The 20,219-nt window shown below is 32.2% G+C and overlaps 2 protein-coding genes and 1 non-coding gene across 3 annotated transcripts in view; 1 reads left to right on the top strand and 2 right to left on the bottom strand.

Annotated features, from left to right (window-relative positions):
* Positions 1–3,246, bottom strand: part of LOC140437247 (putative inorganic phosphate cotransporter) — a 49,071-nt gene extending 45,825 nt beyond the window's left edge. Inside the window, exon 1 of the mRNA XM_072526653.1 lies at positions 3,010–3,246. Within this exon, the coding sequence (XP_072382754.1) occupies positions 3,010–3,088 (79 nt within the window). The 5' untranslated portion in view covers positions 3,089–3,246. The remainder of the gene's footprint in view (positions 1–3,009) is intronic.
* Positions 3,247–13,922: 10,676 nt separating this feature from the next.
* Positions 13,923–16,253, top strand: LOC140436072 (uncharacterized). Its single transcript, XM_072524780.1, has 3 exons — positions 13,923–14,606; positions 15,402–15,766; positions 15,826–16,253. Exons 1-3 carry the CDS (start codon positions 14,350–14,352, stop codon positions 15,942–15,944), a joined length of 741 nt encoding a protein of 246 aa, XP_072380881.1. The 5' UTR covers positions 13,923–14,349; the 3' UTR covers positions 15,945–16,253.
* A 3,388-nt stretch (positions 16,254–19,641) lies between these two features.
* TRNAD-GUC (transfer RNA aspartic acid (anticodon GUC)) lies at positions 19,642–19,713 on the bottom strand. The gene has a single exon. It is a non-coding gene; the product is annotated as a tRNA-Asp (tRNA).
* Positions 19,714–20,219: the final 506 nt, after the last annotated feature.

The raw sequence follows: 20,219 nt of genomic DNA, 5'->3' as shown, positions 1-20,219 counted from the left end.
TAACCTTATGGGAATTTTGCCAAGACGTTACCAGTTTTATGCAGTGGGCGATGGCGTTCTCTATTGTCTATATTTCAAAATAAACGGAATAAACCAGGAGTTCTCAACAAGTCCTCACGTACAATTTTATGTAATTTACAAATATCGTTTGCTAATAATTTTACATAATACTATACATTATTTGTTTCTAATAGTAACTTATCAACTTTTATCTTTTATTAGTAGCAGTAGTATAATAAAATGTGCATTAAATAAACATTTGTTTCAAAGTTTAAAATAATTCCGGTAATTTCTATTAACTGCCAAATTTAAAATGTTATTTATGTCCCTACGGTGCTAATTACTACCATAATGTGTAAGGAATTTGTAATTTTGATTGATATCAACTGCAAATACTTTCTATGAAGCTATTCAGTAATTAAGAAGCAATTAGAGTAATTCTTGTACAGAATATGTTTAAAAGCTTGATACTAATTACTACCATAATGTGTAAGGAATTTGTAATTTTGGTTGATATCAACTGCAAATACTGTCTTCTAAGCTATTCAGTAATTAAGAAGCAATTAGAGTAATTCTTGTACAGAATATGTTTAAAAGCTTGATACATCCAGGGCCTTAATTAGTCTTCATTTGGTCTTCGGAGCGCGTAAACATATTCGAGTTACGATTATTTGTACCATCTTGGATGTAGTGTTACTGTTTTGTTATTGTTATTATTTGTTGGTGGCTGTTGTTGTGATTCGCAGTTGGCAATTATTGTTATTTTCTGTTGTTGGCTATTGTTATATTTAACGCCGAATTTTTACCGCAAAATGGAGGAAATTGTTCAATGGAAACGTGGAAAAGCTCTGAAACTTTCAGAGAAACAGATACTGATGAATATTATTAATTATCATCTTAATCAGGATAACAATGATTCTGTATCAAGTGTAATTGGGAAAGTGTCAGAAATGAGTGGTGTTTGCGAAAAGACTCTGTTTCGCATACAACAGGAATATTCATCACCTGGATTACAATCTCCAAAGAGCCGGCCCAAGAAGCGAAAGGTTATTAATTCTCATTACAACAAGTACGATGAAGGTGTCAGGGGCCAAATTTGTAGAATAGTTCATCAAATTTTTTGTGACAACATACCATCAACAATAAACACCATATTAGCTGTTGTAAATGTCGAAGAAACTTTGCCCAACTTTTCACGGGTCACGCTACATCGCTTGCTGAGTAATATGGATTTTGTGTTTATAAAACGTGGCAGAAATTCAATTTTGATTAAAAAACCAGAAAGCATCTCGTGGCGTCATCCTTATTTACGCGCAATTCGTAAATACCGTGCAAAAGGATACAACATAGTATATTTGGATGAATAATGGGTAAATATCGGGCACAGTGTCAAAAAAGAATGGGTTGATAAAACAATTACATCTCATCGCGATGCTTTTGTTCGTGGTCTGACAACAGGGTTAAAAGCTCCAACAGCTCGTGGTGCACGGTTCGTTTTATTGCACGCAGGATCTACCAGTGGATTTGTTGATGGAGCAGAGCTCACGTTTTTGATAAAGAAAAATACTCAGGACTACCACGACGAAATGGATGGACCGACCTTCGAAGATTGGATCGAAAATAACTTAATGCTAAATTTGCCAGAAAAAACTGTTGTAATAATGGACAGTGCCTCTTATCACAGCAGAAAGTCAGAACAAATTCCCAACAGTTCAACACTAAAAAAATATATTCAAGAATGGCTTCTGTCACCCTATCACTGTGAACTCAATCCCATCGAGATGGTTTGGAGTGAAGTGAAACAGTATATAGCTGAACGCAACGCGAATTTTAAAGAAGCTGAAATGCAAAATTTAATTACAGCAGCGTACCAGGTCATTACGCCAGAGAAATGGAAAAACATACGTAAACCTCGTAATAGCAACAGAAAAAAAATGTGAGAAATTAACAATTTGTTGGATGATATCGAACCAATTATTATAAATACAAATAACGGAGATAGTGATGACAGTGACGATAATAATGATGATGATAATAGTGAAGCAGAAACTAAATGTGACCGCGATTGACAGAAAAAGGAACTAAATATAATGGTGTACAATTACGATTACTTACACACGAAATTAAATACAATGACTTCTTTTATTTTCAACTTATTTATTCGTTTTATTTTTGGATATTTCTACGTTTTGTTACTGCCAACATATACAGTGCGGTTTTTAAAAGTCCTTCCCCCCTTAACTTTTGAATGGAACAATACATAAATAAAATGTTTCTTTATATTTTAGTTTTATTTTATTCGATTTTATTTAAATCTATAAACAAATGGTTTGTATCGCTAGCACATACTGTAGAATTAAAAACAAACTGCTTGTGTGACATAAATAAAAGGCATTTCTTAATTTCTATTTTATTTTAATTTAACCCAAGTATGTTGTAGCAAATATTATTTATGTTTGAGAACCCCTGACAGAAGGAAGTCAGGCAGGGTCGTTAGTGGGCATTAGTACTTAAACTACCCTCAACACAAAAGAAGGATTAGGCTAAGTAGTAAGAAGTGACGTTTATTTTAATACAAGTTTGCAAAGAAGTATGGCATCGATGTTGTGGACAAAGAAGTATTGTCAGACCAAGAAAAAGTTGGTGCGATAATTTAAACAATTTAGGAGGCTAATACTGAAGAAGTTACAGGCTTTAAAGCCTACATACAAGAAGAAAGAAGAAGAAGAAGAAGAGAATGTTGAATAGTTTACAGATGTTCGCTTGTACATGCCACAATTGAAGTAGTTGATGTGTTGTACGCTAGGAGCGCTATATTAAAATGTACTCTACTGTATCAACAGTCAACATTTTGGCAACAAATAAAGAACATAATTATAAAGGCATACTATTACATAGAAAAAAGAAGTATAATTAAAGTATGGTTGCTAATACTGGTTTCAATGTATTTACAAGATTTTGTAGTTATCGTTATGATACGAGACTTTATTTCTATAAAATAAAATTTACCTGGTTTTATTAAAGCTTGATTTTCTCTGTCATTTTCATTTTCATTTTCATTTTCAATAGTCTCTACGGCTGCGTCCATTGGTCATTATTTTATCATCCGAATATAAAAGATAATATTTCAATATTTACACTATAAGCAATTAAATCCGAAATCTCAACAAACATTCACAATAGACTAATAGAGATTAAAATTTTTATACGAAAAAATCCCCATCAATGCTATACACATTTTAAGATAATGGTGATATGATTTTCCTTTATCTTCCTCAAGGGCGTACCACTCAAGTGGTACGCGGAGATACTATGCACAATAAAAATGCTTAATTTTAGACAGAGAGGCCCACATAAATTTGCATAACCCAATTAAAGCAGAAACAATTAATAAATTAAGCTATTGAAATATTTGCAGATATGTATTAATTTCTTTCCTTAATAATGATACAATACCAGGTCATTAAAATCGGTTCATTCATGATTAGTTGACTATCACACAACATTTAACCTTTTATGAAATATAAGCCAAAAATAGATAGATCGGTACTCAAACGAACGAAGACAAATATCGTGAAATCATTGTTTAAAAAAAGTTCAACAAGAAAAAGTGTTATTAAGAATTGGAAGAGTTATTAAAAAAGAATGAATACTTCAACGCTTGTAAAAAGATGCATGTTATTGATACAGGTAAAAAACCATCCCTATATAAATTTTAGACGATAATTTACAAATTGTAGCGGGCGAAAAGACCATAATAGACTAAAGAAATAAGATTGTCTTCGTGACACTGACCCGGCCAGGAAAACGAGGTATTTTAAGAATTAAAAAAAAAGAAAAGTAAACTTATGTCATATAAAAAACTTCAAAATGGCGATTTTGAGGTAAAGCTTCTATACCGGTGATATATTACTTTTTTTCTACAGTAAAATGGACAGACGGGCGTCACGAAACTAGCGCCACAAGATGGCGTCGTCACGGGTAGCGTCGTAGAATAGCGGTTCTTGATATCGATTCACTACTGTCGATTAATTCGTTTTTAGACATCATATAAAAAAGCCTGTTCCAGATATATTGGCATTGGAAGAAAATAGCAGCACTTTTAGATAATGTTTTCGATCTTTTACTCTATATTTCGCACAATCGGTATATTGCTGTGTTCCCTTTAAAGACGTGATATATGTATGAGCTATATCCAATAACAATGCCTGTGATTAACCCGATGCAAGTTTCTGTAGCGTAGCTAACGATAGAAATGATAAGCCCGAAGCACGAAGGACAGCCTTTATCAGACGTAATTTGGTGCTCTTAGTTGTGACCATACCTTTCCCGATTTTAGTGAGTTTGATCGTTAACAATCTGGCAATAGTAAGGCTGTAACCTTCGAACGACCCATCAGAAATGGTGGGTGCCAATGGGTAACAATATAACTACCATCAGAAGTTGGGAACCAATTTAGAACAATGAAACTCACAACTTTCTTTAGGAACCAGTTCTTAGGCTTCCTCTAACTCAGTCTCTTAGGTGTGAGAACGTCTTATCTTAGAAGTAAATATGAAAATGAGTTTGGCTAGGGCAAATAAACCAAGATACTAACTAATCTTATTTATTATACATAAAAAAATATCAAATTAAAACTTTAATATTAAATTAAAATCAAAGCAAATCTTGCCTAAAGCTTTACAAGAATTTTAAAATGATACTTATGGCTTAATGTGATTGATAGGATAACTTGCTGGTGGTTTCTGATATTAGTTGAATGTATTTTAGCTGAATGAGTAGTCTGTACGTTGATGGAGATGCCGGGATTGAGTCCGTTGTGATTTTAAGCAGCTATTGAGTTCTGCATATCTGCTACGCTGCTGCAGCTGTCATTCCATATGTGATGCACCACGATGCTTCAGAAAGTTCTACCTATCAAGGGGAAACAAGAAACATTTATTACGGCAAAAAAAAACTAAAATAATAAATCTTGTGTTAGCACCATCATAACTTTTTAAATATTTCCATTATTATATGGCAAATATAAAGATTACAAATAATTACAATATTAGCTACCAAATAGCAAATTGGCAAGGATAAAATAAATATAATTATTATGAAACAAATTGATTAAATTATATCAAAGATATTAACCGCATATGGGACGAATCATAAGAATAAAAGAAACATGTGCGGTGGAGTTTATGTATGTAAAAAAGAAGTCAAATATAAAATCATAAAAGACACTGGATATTGGTTAAATATTAAATATATCTTACATCAAGAAAAAAAAATTATACATAAATGAATTTTCAATCCAAGCATGCCTCTTTATAGATGCAGGAGACTTCCCTTTCTATTGAATTATCCCTACTTCTGCATTGAAGTGAAACTGTCAAAAGTCGAGAGTTGTAAACTGACAAATAGCATTTGCCGACTGAAGTGAGGCATAGAAATTTATATTTCATGACATAGAACATAAATGTGATCTAAATAGAGGAATTAGAATATTATGTGAAAAGTAAAATTGGAATATAGATTACAAGAGACAAGTTAGTATATCAATAAAGTCTAAAGAAATTGAAATTAAGTAATTATTTAAAAAAAAATAACAAACATTGTGACGTTTATAACGTTACAAGGTGTCGACGTATTTCTTCTTCGCTTCTTCGTATCCTCCATTATTTGTGATAAGTGATAACAGAGAACAAGTAATTGAAATAGGGAAAATCACAGTGATTGGCTGTATACCAGTGATTGGCTGTTTATAGTTTATATAAACTTTTAGTAAAAATGGAAAACTTATAGACCAAAGTGGTATATATTTAAAAAATATTTTAATAAAAAACGAAATTTTCAACACGGATTACAATTTCATCAGAACGTTTTTGATCTATAGTAAGACTGAAAACTTTCTAATGAAATTCTAATCCGTTTGGAAAATTTAACGTTTTGTTAAAATATTTTTTTTGATATTTTAATATTACTTTTTATATAAAATTCATAGAGAAAACATTTTACACTAGAAGTTTTTTACTTTACTGTAAGTTTAATTAAAACGATTTACGACTTCATATCCTGCTATATTTCTTATTTTCGGCTGGGTATTTCTCGTTCGATCAATGATGATCACCGTGGTCTTCTGAGGATTAATTTTAAGGCCAAATTAGTAAGTATTTAATTTAAGCTCGCCTACGATACACTAAATCACAGAAGGTTCCTGAAGGTCTGGCTGAAGTCTTTCAACCACTCAAAGACTACTAGCTAGTCCCGCTGGAGGGAAATAAGAGTCGATGAAGAAAACAAAATAATGCCTACACAAGCGAATTACCAACACCTTAGTATATATAATACTTTCTGTATACCGATGAACTACTCATCATCACTGCTCAAGGGGGAAACTTTTAGTTGTAGAGAACTTAGAAGAGGTCCTTGACACCATACGGAACTACTACGGAAACCACTCACTCAAACCAAACCTACTCAAGTCTCAAGTAAGCTCCTTCCAGCTCCGCACAGACCAAACAAACAAGAGCCTCGAACTCGAACTCACGGATAAACTAATATATCTGAGTTTTACGCTAGACAGGTTCTTGACATACAGATACCACCACGGAAAAAATACGTCAGAAAATTGCATCCAGAAACAATATTATTGCCAATAGCAGGTGGAGAGACAGTCTGGCCATCTTGAGAACCACTGCTTGGTACAGCTACTATACGGTGAAGTATGCCTGTCCAATTTGGTCCAGATCAATCCAAGCAAAAAAAAGTGCAACAGTTGGTGGTACTGTAGACTAGCGCGGAGCTTCATACTGTGTTTTCTATATTTTTTAAATTTAAATATTATATTTAAAATGAAATAAAGTAATTTTATTATTTATTAATTTTTTATAGTTGAAACAAATTCAATAAATCATTATGCTTGCTCCTAACGCCACCTCTTAACGTATCAACAAAGCATACGTTATTTACTTATGACAAACCCCTCAAATTCAGACCAAATATTATTGATAAAATATAAATAAATATGATGTGACAGTAAATTTAATTATTATATAAACTAAGTAATATGTTTACAAATAATAATAATTGTATTTATATGAAATTATTTTAAAACGAGAATTATTATAAAAATTTAAAGAGAAGATTCAATGTTGTTATTACTCGGATGACATTTATGACTTTTATTTACTGACTTATTTGACTTGTTTTATTTTATTTTATAAGTTTTGACAATCCTAAGAATACGATTTTTTAGTGATAGATATTCTTTTATTTTTTTACTTCTCATTTAGAGACTATTGACTATATTCAAAAATATACGGCTAAACGGAACTACAATGTTAAAGTAGTTTTATTATTTCATATGGTTAATGTACCAAAAAAATATTAAAAAACCGTGTAGTGCTACCATTTAAAGGGGTGCGTTTTTAAAAAAAGGGAGAATCTGTCCTATGCACTATGGTGCATCTGGGTGAATTCTATGCAGTTTTCGTACATATACATCTTTAGAAAAGTTGTTCAAAATTAAATTTCCTATCAAAATGTCACCTTTTAAAGTCAAAAATATGTTTTTTACAAAAACATATTCAAAAAACGAAGCAAAAGAAACAAGAACGCATGCGATTTTTCATTTTTGTCCCATAACTTTTTTCCACGAGGCATAGGTATAGGCATTGCTTTACAGAAAAATCTTGTAGTCTTTCTCTTTAAAACGACGTTTTGTAAAAGTATTTAGGAGTTACAACTTTTTTTACGCAATTTTAGGTATATGCAGGTCGCTTCAAACGTTGTTTCTAAGAGAACGATTCATTCTACAGAACAACTGCTTATAGTATTTTTCATATAAAAATGCGTGCACGTCATTCAAGATTTACGACGTCAGAACCCCACAGCGTTGCCAAAACATCAGAATAGTTAGTAAGTGAGGAATTTTTAAAATGTCAACTATTTGTCAAACTATTATATTAACAGTAAATACACTTAGTTTTAAGATTACTGCAACACACTAAAATACATAAGAAAACATTTTATTACAAAATTATATATTCTAAATTTGAAACTTACCACTTTTAGAGCATTAATAATAAAAACGTCCCGCCATTATTTCTTGTGGAAAATAATCTATGTTATATGAAAGCTTATTAGCTTTTTACAGACTATTTAGTTGTTTTGGCATAGCACAATCAAAATACACAACAATAATTAGTTTTTAAAGCTATTAATCTAAATTTAATATGTATTTATAAATACAATTTATTAATATATAATATATTATGATCAAATTGTGTAATAAATCAAAACATAAACAAAATTCATACTCTAAAAAAGCGGCAACATTTTAAACAATTTTACCACACACTGAACTGTCAAAAAATTTGAAGTATTCCCATATCAGTTGCGTGCAATTGTCTAATATATTTAATTAAAATTATTATTTTATGGAATATTAGACTTAAAGAGTTATTTTATAAAATTTATATTAGTAATAATAACAAATGTTTTTAGTTATTTAACCAATATAATTCTAAAATTCCCAATATAATTATGATTACATTTTTCCGATTATTATACCATGTTGACGCCTATAAAAGATCGAGCAGTTCCGTATGGGTTTCGTATTATTAGCTGTGTTAGGAAAATTTGAACTCTAAGCTTGACCTTCTCAAAATTTTTAATATAAGTAACGTCACTTTATATAAATTGTGACGTGCACGCATTTTTATATGAAAAATACTATATAAACATTTTTGTTCAAAATTATCTAAGCTACATTTTTTATTTAATAAAACATTTTTTTTCTGCGGCGTACCTACAGGTCATTGGTAAAACGGTGTTTTTTCCGTTTTTTTTTCCCTGCGGTGGGGTTTTTAGTAAGCTGGGGGTTAAAAGTGGTGAACTTTTTTGCATTTTTTTTGGGGTGCTGAAATCGATATTCTCAGAAAAATTTAGCTTGTTCGTATGATTTTTACAGGTTCAATGACATTTTCGACTGGAGTTTGACTGTTTCTAGTTTGACAGGAAATTACTCAATATAAACTTTTACACTATTGACTATTTCTTAAGATTTTGTATTAGCTGGTTCTTGTTTCCTCTCATGTCAACAGGTACTCGTCCTTATTCTAAAAGCTCTATCAACCGACCTACCCTCTGTTTCGTTAGAGCCTGCAGACTTAAAAATGTAGATTTACAAACAGAATAAACTCCTACACGCTGCGGAAAAGAAGAAGAATTGTCAGATGAGAGAAAAAGATGAATTGATAGTTGACATTAGATAAGGGAAAGAAGAAGAATTAACAGACAAATAGTTGCGGTGTTGGCTAAGATTCATACTCGGCCGGTAATGCAGATTCGACGCTTACCGACAGTGACGTCAGAATGGACTTTGACCGTCTGTCTCAAGTGTTCCATATTCTGCACATTCAATTAAAAGAAAATCAATTATCTTAAAAATGGTCAATAGTAGAAGGGTAAAGAACTAATTTTAAACAAAAACGGTTCTTTAAAATTTTCTACTTTTAACGATTTTTGGTATTGAGTTTTACGGCCATTTTTTAAATTTCGCATTATTTTTTTTCAACTTTTTTTCTTGTACATTTAGGCATAAATATGCTTTATGAAATAAAAAAGCTTATTTTTTGTACTTCTAAAATGTCTATTGTGAAATATTCTAGGACTAACAGTAACTAAGACATGGTTCGTCAAATTGTGATACTTGCAACAAATTGTGGCACTGAAAAGAATACTCCAGTAGTTGCAGTCGTTAGAGACGAAAATGCCATTAAACCTCTAAAAATCGCACGAATAAGCTAAATTGTGCTCCTAATGTCAATATTGAGGCTCCAAAAAAGATGTAAAAAGTTTGCCACTCCTACCCCAGGGCGTCCTCCTAAAACCGCCCTCCGAAGGGGGGATGGAACGGAAAACATCGATTTACCAAGAATCTGTACGCCGTAGAAAAAAGTTTCAAGCAAGAAAAGATAACTTAACGTTCTCTTAAAAACAACGCTTCTTAAAAAATCAGTTTTTTAAATAAAATTTGTATCAACTCTACGGTAAAAATTCGATAGCTTTTGATCAGAGTGTCCTATCGATAAAAAATAAAATGGGATTTGCAGTAGGTGATCAAATTAATATGATCACTGCAAAAAGCTTTGTATTTTGGTGTTTAATAAAGAATAAAACTGCATGTAAGCATCTAATGATGTGAGTGTAATATAAATAATATAGATCAGGAACACATTCTTTTATAAAATTTTGAAATATTTTTTTCTTTGACCTTAAACAACATTTTTTTTAATATTTCGTGTGAGCTCCTTTAGTTTTAGTGACAGCTTTGATCCTTCTTAGAATGCTTTTAATGTTTTTCAGGCAGTCTTCTTTTATTTTATTATCTCTGTGCCAGGTGTCAATAAGTCTTTCAATTAACTGCTGCCTATTTGTGACAATTTCTTGGATAATTTCTTTAGGGGATAAAATCACTAGCACTTAAAAAAGATTAAAACATTAATTTTAATATTTTTTAACTTCGTAAATAAATTCAATGATGTATTGATTAATTTTAAAATAACCTTGATAAAAACATCAAAATACCTTAAAATACAGTAAAAACTAATTAAAGTTTCAATCAAACATAACATAACCTTAAAATATGAACATTCGTAGCAAATATCTTAATTATTTGATATTCTTACCTTACAAATTCATAAACAACAAATAACGCCGATCGCAAAGAATGAATATTCATTGCCAAAAGTCTTTATTTACTTTTTAAAAAATTAAAAAAACTAATATTTTCAACTTCTTTATGGGACAAATATACACAAATTGTTGAAATGTTTGGAAAGATTTTTAAAATCCCCGTCAATTGTGACATCAGAACTTAGATAGTCCATACTGTACTAAATAAGAACCGGCATAGCACTAGTGAAAAACAATCAAATAAAGTGAGGCCTTAGACACGCAACAGACAACTAATGCCATTGCGGAATACATTATATATTTATAGTCGAAAGCCAAATTGTTGTTTATGTATCAGCAGTTTTTCTTTAACAATTAATTGTAATATGCCTACTAGTAGTTTTTGAAATAATTTGGATAACATGGGATATCGACTAATCGGTCTATAATACTTTACATCCGTTGGTGTTGAAGGTTTCTTTATTATTATTATTTTGTCCACTTTATATAATGACGAAAAGTAATCTCTTCTGGGAAAAATATTTAAAATAAAAGTTATGATTTTATTGATTTGTCGTGTGACGCTTGTAACATATTAGCACTGATAAAGTAATAACCAGGTAGTTTCTTTCGGTTTAGTCTAGTGCACGTTATTGATGCAATCAATATTTTTAAATTAAGTTGACCATATAATTCTATAGAAACCACTAAGAACGAAATTAACTTCATTCTAACCAACAAGATTGCTACAATACAAGATGTCAGTGTAATAAATAAATTTTAAACAGGCAGGACCATAGACTTATCAGAGCAAAAATTGTTCTAAATCTGAAACTAGAAAGAATACAATTAATCACAAAACCAACAGTAGCAGGTATAAATATTAACAATCTAAAGAAACTCAGATAATTCCCAAAGGACAATTGATGAAAGATTACATGACCAAATCGACGGCTCTTAATTAATGGAAATCATCCTTGATAGTGCTCAAAAAATTGGAGGCCCGCAACAATGAAATGAACATAGTAAACTGTGTCATAAACCCAAAATAATGCTAAAACAAATAAGGGAAATGAAAATAAGTAGCAACGTACAGAGAATACAATAGAGAATACATAGAACTCTGTAAGACAATAAGGAAAAGTATTAAGGAGGACATAAGAAAATACAATGAAAGACTGGTAGAAAATGCAATCTAAAACAGAAAAAAAACTATAAGAAAACAAGAAAAATAATAATCATGGGAAAGAAGCAAATCGTTGCTTTAACAAACGAAAACACCAGAATTACACACAGAAATGAAATAATACAACTCGTGACTAAATTCTACATCGAACTATTTAAAGCCCCTGAAATACTTGAAGAAGCAATCAGTATCCAAGAAGATGTACGAGAAGTTCTTCTGTAAGAAGTAGGATCGACAATTACAAAAATGAAAAGCGTTAACCCAGCTGTAATAGATTGCATAACAGTGTAACTGCTAAAATACGCTGGCAAAAAACCTGGAAAATCTTAGCAGGCATATTCACGAACTGCCTAAGATCAAGATGAATACCAGACCACTGGATTATAGCAAACATAAAATTCTTATTCGTAAAAAATATAGCAAAGAGGATATCAAAAACTACAGACCTATAAGTATATTACCAATCATATACAAGATATTCACAAAGATCTTCAACAACAGATTAACAAATGCATTAGATGTTGCACAGCCAAGAGAGCAAGCGGACTTCAGAAGTGGATTCAGTACCCTGGATCATATCCATACCCTTCGATAACTGATGACTAGAGCTAAAGAATACGAAATACCACTAGCATTAACCTTCATAGATTTCAAGAAGACTTTCGATTCTATATATCCTTAGACAGTAATAGAAGCTTTGACCGATCAATTCATTAACAAACCAGACATGGAGACTTTAGCAAATATATACAGACAAGCAAAAGATAAAAATTTATTAAAACACTCCAGAATTTCCCACTACCAGAGATGTCCTACAAGGAGACTCAATATCACCGAAGCTAGCTCTTCACTGCGACTCTAGTAAATATATTCAGCAAAATAAACTGACAAAACAAAGGCCTATTAATTGATGGAGACTACCTCAGCCATCTAAGATTTGCAGACGACATTTTTCTGATTGCTAATGATCCTTTAGAATTACAAGAAGTTATAAGCGACCTAAATGCAGCTAGGAATGAAGTTGGCATAAAAATAAACTTGACATAAACAAAAACCATGTACATCGATCTAGTGGATGTCCAATATGTAATACCAAACAACACTGCACTTGGAACAGTTGACAAGTATGTACACCTGGGACAATTAGTACATAAATATGGCTCCTTATTTCCACAAATCAACAGAAGAATGAAACTGGCTTGGGCATTTTTTTGGTAGAAATGTATCATTCGATCAATTTGTCAATCATGTCATACGGCTGCGAAACTTAGACAGTACAGGAAGAGATAAAAACGAAACTGAAAGTCACTCAAAGGTCAATGGAGCGATGCATGCTACGTATAATAAAGAGAGATCGAAAAAGAATAGAATAGATCAGACAGAAAACCAAGGTCACTAATGTAATCCACAGAATTATGGATATTATTATTATAAAAACTGGCAATAGATGGTCCACTAGAATTACACTGTCGCTGTACATTAAAAAGAGACCTCAAGAGACCAAGAAAGCTTCCAAACTTAAGATGGGACTGTGACATAAGGAAACATGCCGGTAAACCATGGCACAGAAAAGCGAATATTAGGCAATCGTAGGCAGAAATGAAGAAAGACTATGTAAAGAAGCTGCAGTAGAATATGCTGAGAATTCTATAGCTGTTTCAACGATTTCAAGCCGCCACAGTCAGCTATATTCTAATAAACATTTAATATAGACCAATAAAGAAAACAAGATGAATATGCTCAAAAATTTGTAGAATACAGTAGATACAATAGAGAGACACAAATTAAATATGTACAAAGTCTTAACTACTAAAAGCCTTGTTCTTATGTAATGTTATTGCGTTCACACAAATATCTGTAGAGAATTTATAACATAATTTTTCAAAGCACTTCTGAGCTGGGCCTGATAATTGATTTAATTTAATTTAGTTCATTTTATTTGATTTCAATACCTGTTTACAAATACTTTAATTCTTCACTGTCTCCCTAATTGAGCCCCTGTAACTATAATGCGATGTGTACATTACCTCGATTATCTTTGTTACTAATTGCCACAGTGTTTAATGACAATACTATGTTTTTAAATTAACAATACCTTTAAATAATCGTCTATAAGATAGTGATACATTTATTTCAAGTGATTGTCCTTAAAAATCAGGATGTTGGAACTAGATTGGATATATAGAGGCCATTGAAAAAATCGTAGAAAGCGGAGGCTGAGAAATAGCTTTTAAATACGTGATGCCAACAGTTTAGTCACTAGCAAGATTGTTTAAATAACATGATACTTCTTTCTTCTGAAAGCTTTGGTTTCCTCGAAAGTACCGGCAAATTGCGACCGTAATATTGCGATGAATGACGTCAGATTGCGGTGGTAACATCAAGTTCCTTTATTGAGGCAATAAAATGTTTAAACTCAAAAAGCGTCGTCTGTACTGTTTTGCGTTGAAAACGAGCGACCATTGACGACCTCGATGTTGCTCTTTTAGTAGTGCTAGATGGTGAGGAATCAGAAAAAGAGAATTAAAAGAAGTGAATCTGACCTTTTTAAAAATAGAACTGTAGAGGGTGCATACCAAATTTTGATTTGTCGCCATTTACATACTAACGAAAATAAGTTCAGAGAACATTTTCCGTTGACGCCGGTCTTATTTGATTACGTCCTAGGATATATAAAACACGATCTTTGTGCAATACCAACAAACCGTATTCCAAATCCATTGACTCCTGAGCAGAAATTATGCCTGTTTTTAAGGTATGTATTTCCATTACTATTGACTACATCAAACACAAAAGTAACACATAGTCGTACATATACTTTTATTTTGAAGAAATGTACATTTATTTGATAAGTTAACATACAAGTATTTATAAAGAATTTTTGGCCAGGCTCCACCACTACTGAAGTAGCGGATGGTCCCTTTGCAGTTACATCATCGGTAGCAAATATAATGTTTGATGTGGAGCTACCTGCTGATGATGGTCTATACTCACAGTCAGAACTTGTCAATGATGATAATTGTTCAATCTCTGCATTTCCTACTAAATTTCCAATTTGCATTCGAAGCCTAGCCTGAACTACTTTTGGCAACTGTTTAGTTATTTTTGCCATTGATGCAAAGAATAAATCATTTTCATCTTGCTTTTCCATATTTTTTAGATTTTGTCTTTCGGCTATTTGTTTTAATATTTTCCAACGTTCATCTGCAGATGTGGATGTAGTTTGCGATGGATATTTGCGTTTACTAACTCTTTGAGTTTTTACAATTTCAGCTAGAGTAGGGAGTACTAAAAATAAAAATATTTTATTATCAGTAAAATAAGGAAATATAAATTTACCTTCTCTTGGCCGAAGAGATACTATCTAAGAATGATAGCTGGACCGATCTTTTCTTCGCTGCTTCCCCAGATGAACCCGTGAGCGAGCTTGCCTCGTCTTTTTATGTTATAATCTCTTACATATCTCCACCTCTTGCTGCAATCATTGTCTATAAATATAAAAACAAAAACAATGAGTTAGGTGTCATGAATAAATAGATGTTTTTTTTAGGTTTTTGGCTACAGGAAAATCTTTTAGATCGTTGGCGTTTCAGTTTAGAATATGTCATTCATGGATTAGTGTAATAATAAGAGTTGCTAAATCCATTGTTATAAGAATGCTCACTTTGGTAATGCCACAACCAACAGAGAAAATGTTCAAAACAATATCTAGGAAATATAGATCTCTTTGGGATTTTCCGAATTGTGTTCGAGCAATCGATGGTAAACTCATTCGAATAAAGGCTCCAAAAAATAGTGGTTCCAATTTTTTCAATTATAAGGAGTTTTCTTCAGTGGTTATGTTATCAATTGTAGATGCAGACAATAAATTTGTTACAATAGATATAGGATCGTACGGTAGAGAAGGAGATGCAGGTAAATTAATTACAATTAACGTAATTTTAATTTTTCTAATAAAACATATTTCATTTTAGGCATATATTCAAAAAGCAGATTTGTACAAAAAATTCTGCAAAAAGAATTTAATATTCCATCGCCACAACCACTGCCTGGTATGAATATCCTGGTACCTCATGTCATTCTCGGGGATTAGACATTTGCTCTTAATGAACATCTCATGAAACCATACCCAAAAAATCAATCAGTGACTGATAAAACTAAAGCAATAGTTTTCAGGACAACTGAAAACGCCTTTAGCATTCTTTGTGCATTGTTTCGAATATTTTTTCAGTCAATCGCTACGTATTCTGAAACCACTGATTAAATAATAATGTGTGCCTGTATCTCATATAATCTTCTGCGAGAATCAAACATATTTCCGACATCAACTAATAGTAGAGAGAAATACCCACTCTGCAGAAAATTTACTTCCACTAATTCAAAACAACGTACGTGGGGCAAATATAGCAGTCCAAATTCGTGAGACATTTAAAACGTATTTTAATGGACGTGGTGCTGTAGTATGCAATGTAAAATATTATAAATAAATATTTTTGATATTAGTTAGAATTTGTGTTATTGTATTACCTGTTATTTGAAGTATCTGAGCTAGTTCTTTCCATAAACTCTGTTTTAGTTGGGTTTTGCTGTAATCTTTACAATGAACATTATACAAACATTCAGGGTTTCTAACAAAATCTATCAATATTTCGTCCTGCTCACTTGTCCATTCAGTGTGTTTTAGTTAAGAACACATTACTCTAAAAAAACACTTTTAAATACCGTTAACTTTACAAGATAAAACATATACGTTTTCATCCTTCTTGGCGTGTGCCTGAAATAAGCTACTACGGAATTTTTAATATTCGTCTCTCTCTGACACACAGATGCGTAATTCAATTGTGCGAGTCACGTTCGTCATGGTAAAGTGCGATGAGAAGGGAATGAAGAGACCACTCACGTCTCCCAGTATTGTAGCAATAACACCGATGCGTTTGGCCGATACGGTGTCGGTGATAAGTTCGGCCTCTTTACGAATACAGATAGCTGGCAGTGACGTGTTTTTTTTATTATAACATGTTACCCTGATCTGTGCAGGTTTGAAGTAGCTGATGAAATAGTTTTTATAAGTAAACAGTTTTTAATTAATTAATAGTTTGCGCTCTTACTGTGTGGAATTCCATTACATAAAATAATATTCTCGACACCTTAAAAATTCCAGTTTATTATAAATTAACTCTCTCTCTTCCGATACCCATTGCAATAATGACTTGTGGCATTGTTCTTGAATGAGCTGGCTAATAGGTTTATAATTGTAGCAATTACCATTGATATTTTAGTTGTTTTAGTCGATTTTAGTCAGTCATTGTTGGAATTTGTTCCGAACAGTTTTACTTATTATTTTTTGTTGTGAATAACTAATTGTTCTATTTAATAAAAAAAAATGCCGGGAAAACGATAACAGGAGAAACGCGTTCATTTATTGGAGTATTTTAAAAAAGAAAAAGAAAACAACGGACCTTTGCTTTCGTTATCATCGGTGTATGAACGAGTACCGGACGCTTTGAAAATCAGTCTTCGCACAGTGACAAGAATAAAGAGTGAATACAAGACAGGGGCAGCTCTTACTACACCAGGAGAGTCACGTAATGTACAAAAAAAGACTAATGATGTCAGCGATACTATAAAAGGAGAGATTAGAAATGTACTGTATGGCAGTACTGCAATTAAAGTTCTAAATACACAATTAAGAAACAAGCATCTCTATGACGGTTCTGATACAAGTTTGTGGCGTCTTATGAAAAATTGTGGGTTTTTATACAAACTAGAAAATAGTAGACGAGTGCTATGTGAGAAAACATGTATTGTCTCTAAACGACTGTATTTTTTGAGGCATTATATGAGAAATTTTTTAAGTCCAAGCCCACTTCAGTTCGTTTTTTTAGATGAAACATGGATATTCCTAAAAGGGGCATATCAACGTACTTGGCAAGATGACTGTGTGAAAAGCATCAGAAAAGGACACGAAAATACAGGTAAACGCTTTGTTGTTTTACATGCCGGAAGTAGGCAAGGATTTGTTAAAGATGCTGGATTACTGTTTTCTACGAAATCGAAGAGTGCAGACTATCATGATTCTATGGATAAAGAGTCTTTTAAAAAGTGGGTCTCCGAAAAGCTGATACCAATGTTGGAGGAACCATTTCTAATTATTATGGATAATACCTCATACCATAGCTCTTTAATAGAAAAGTTACCGAATGCCAGTTGGAAAAAATCGGACTTACAAGAATAGTTACGAGCGAAAAAAATAATTTTTGACGACGATTCGGACAAGACAGAGCTATTGAGTCTTTTTCGCCAGAATAAACCACAAAATACCAGGTACGTTATAGACGAGCTACTCCAAGAATATGGGCATCAGGTTTTGAGATTGCCTCCATATCACTGTCAATATAATCCGATTGAGTTGGTCTGGGGCATTTCTAAACAATACTATGATCGTCATATTGGAGAACATGGACGTGGAGATGAAACAGGGAAAAAAGTTTGGGGCGATGCATTAGCTGAGACAACACCTGCAGTGTGGGCGAGTTGTGTTAACCATACTGAAAAATTAATTCAGGACGACTGGGCAAAAATGGTCACATATGATGAAAATGAAAGTAGGATTATCAACGATTTGGCGGAAGATTCCAATGATGAAGACAGTTCCAGTGAAGACGCTGACTGATTAGCTAATTAATCAAGGTCAGTACGTTGTAACAGTTCAGAATTCGCTACAGTGCTTAAAACTATTTTATCTACCTATTTTATCAGTTAAAAGTTATTACAATATAAAAACACAAACGAATCACCACACTTCACCACCGCAATAAACCGTTAACAGAATGTTTCTCGCCGCATTGGCTACCGCATTCAATGTGCCGGCACCATTATATTACGTTGCGGTGGCTTCCAACGCTTCCTTGAAAACCACTGCTATTATTATGCACGGTACAGTTTAGTCTATGATGTCATTCGCCGCAATATTGCGATCGCAATTTGCTGATACCTCATTCGAGGAAACCAGAGCTTTAGCAATGCTGCAACACTAAAAAACTTATTTTTCACAAATAACGTTAAACTTCAATAGTTCCACTAAACAAACACAGTAAAGAGATTAATTTGTACTGAATTTAACTAATAAATTACTTTTCTATAAGGATGCTTAAGATAATTTCAAATAAACTTAATATTTTCTGCACAAACTAGTTCGGTGGCATGGCCGTCATGGTATCCTCATGACGGCCAAGCCTCGAATTCCTCGTTTCCAATTTCATGTGTCAGAATAATGCAAATCATTAATCGTTCATAACTTTTGTAAAAACTAACTTACTATTTGCTCTTAAAGGGGCCTTAATAAACTCATCAAAATTCAGCTTGATCTACCAGGTAATTTAAAAGTTATTTAATTTATTCTATATTTAATAATTCTACGAATACCATATGAAAGGAGCCTTTTACTTTTAATGTGCATCAAAAAGGTTCCTATTTAGTACGTATTTATTTTTCTGTAATGTCGAATCAGCGCTCCCTGAAAAAAATTATTACCATCCGCCGCTGCTTCTGTTTGATTGCCCTCGTAAATTATGTTCCCTTATTTATGTGTCCTCTATAAATAGTCTGGCTTTTTTATAACATTCAAATTTAAAAATATCTAATTATGAATTATCAAATTGTTTGATTTATTTTGATTACAACCTCATATTTTTATTTTATAGATAATCATATTATTATAATAAGAATGTATAAAATTTTATTATTAAATAAAAAACATAAAAAAAATTAGTTAAAAAAAACAAAAAGTCCTCCCCGGCGGGGAATCGAACCCCGGTCTCCCGCGTGACAGGCGGGGATACTTACCACTATACTACCGAGGACTTGATTATTTGTGCTAATAAGAGTTTATTGACGGTAATACTGTTGATTCTATTTATTCTATCAACAAAGATTACCATTCGATCACGTGCCTATTAATTTAGTAAAATGTTATTACTGTATTATAATTGAATCGCTTATTGTGTAAAAGTTATAATTTCGCAATACTTAGTTTTGAGAAAAACGAAAAAAGCTATTTAGTTTAGAAACTTGATGACCTATCAAATTTTGTTCACATATATATGAATAAATGTAGAAGGAAACTAGTAGCAAAGAATATAGACGCTTAGCGTCTATATTCTTTGCTAGTAGCCTAGTAGAGTGACTGTGATACAGCAAATTTGGCTTTGAAAACTATTAAGGCCAAAAGCACGTTTTTAAGAGCTGGGACTTGTCTCCTTTATAAAATCAATGAATAGACGAAATAGAAAGACGAAATAATGTGCTGCTCTACAGGTAATAATTATTAATTTATTTACAAAAATACGTTTATTTTTATAAACAAGAC

Source organism: Diabrotica undecimpunctata, chromosome 3 (assembly GCF_040954645.1).
Source record: "Diabrotica undecimpunctata isolate CICGRU chromosome 3, icDiaUnde3, whole genome shotgun sequence".
Taxonomy (NCBI): domain Eukaryota; kingdom Metazoa; phylum Arthropoda; class Insecta; order Coleoptera; family Chrysomelidae; genus Diabrotica; species Diabrotica undecimpunctata.
The sequence above is the reverse complement of the archived record's forward strand: the minus strand, read 5'-3'. Positions and strand labels throughout refer to the sequence as shown.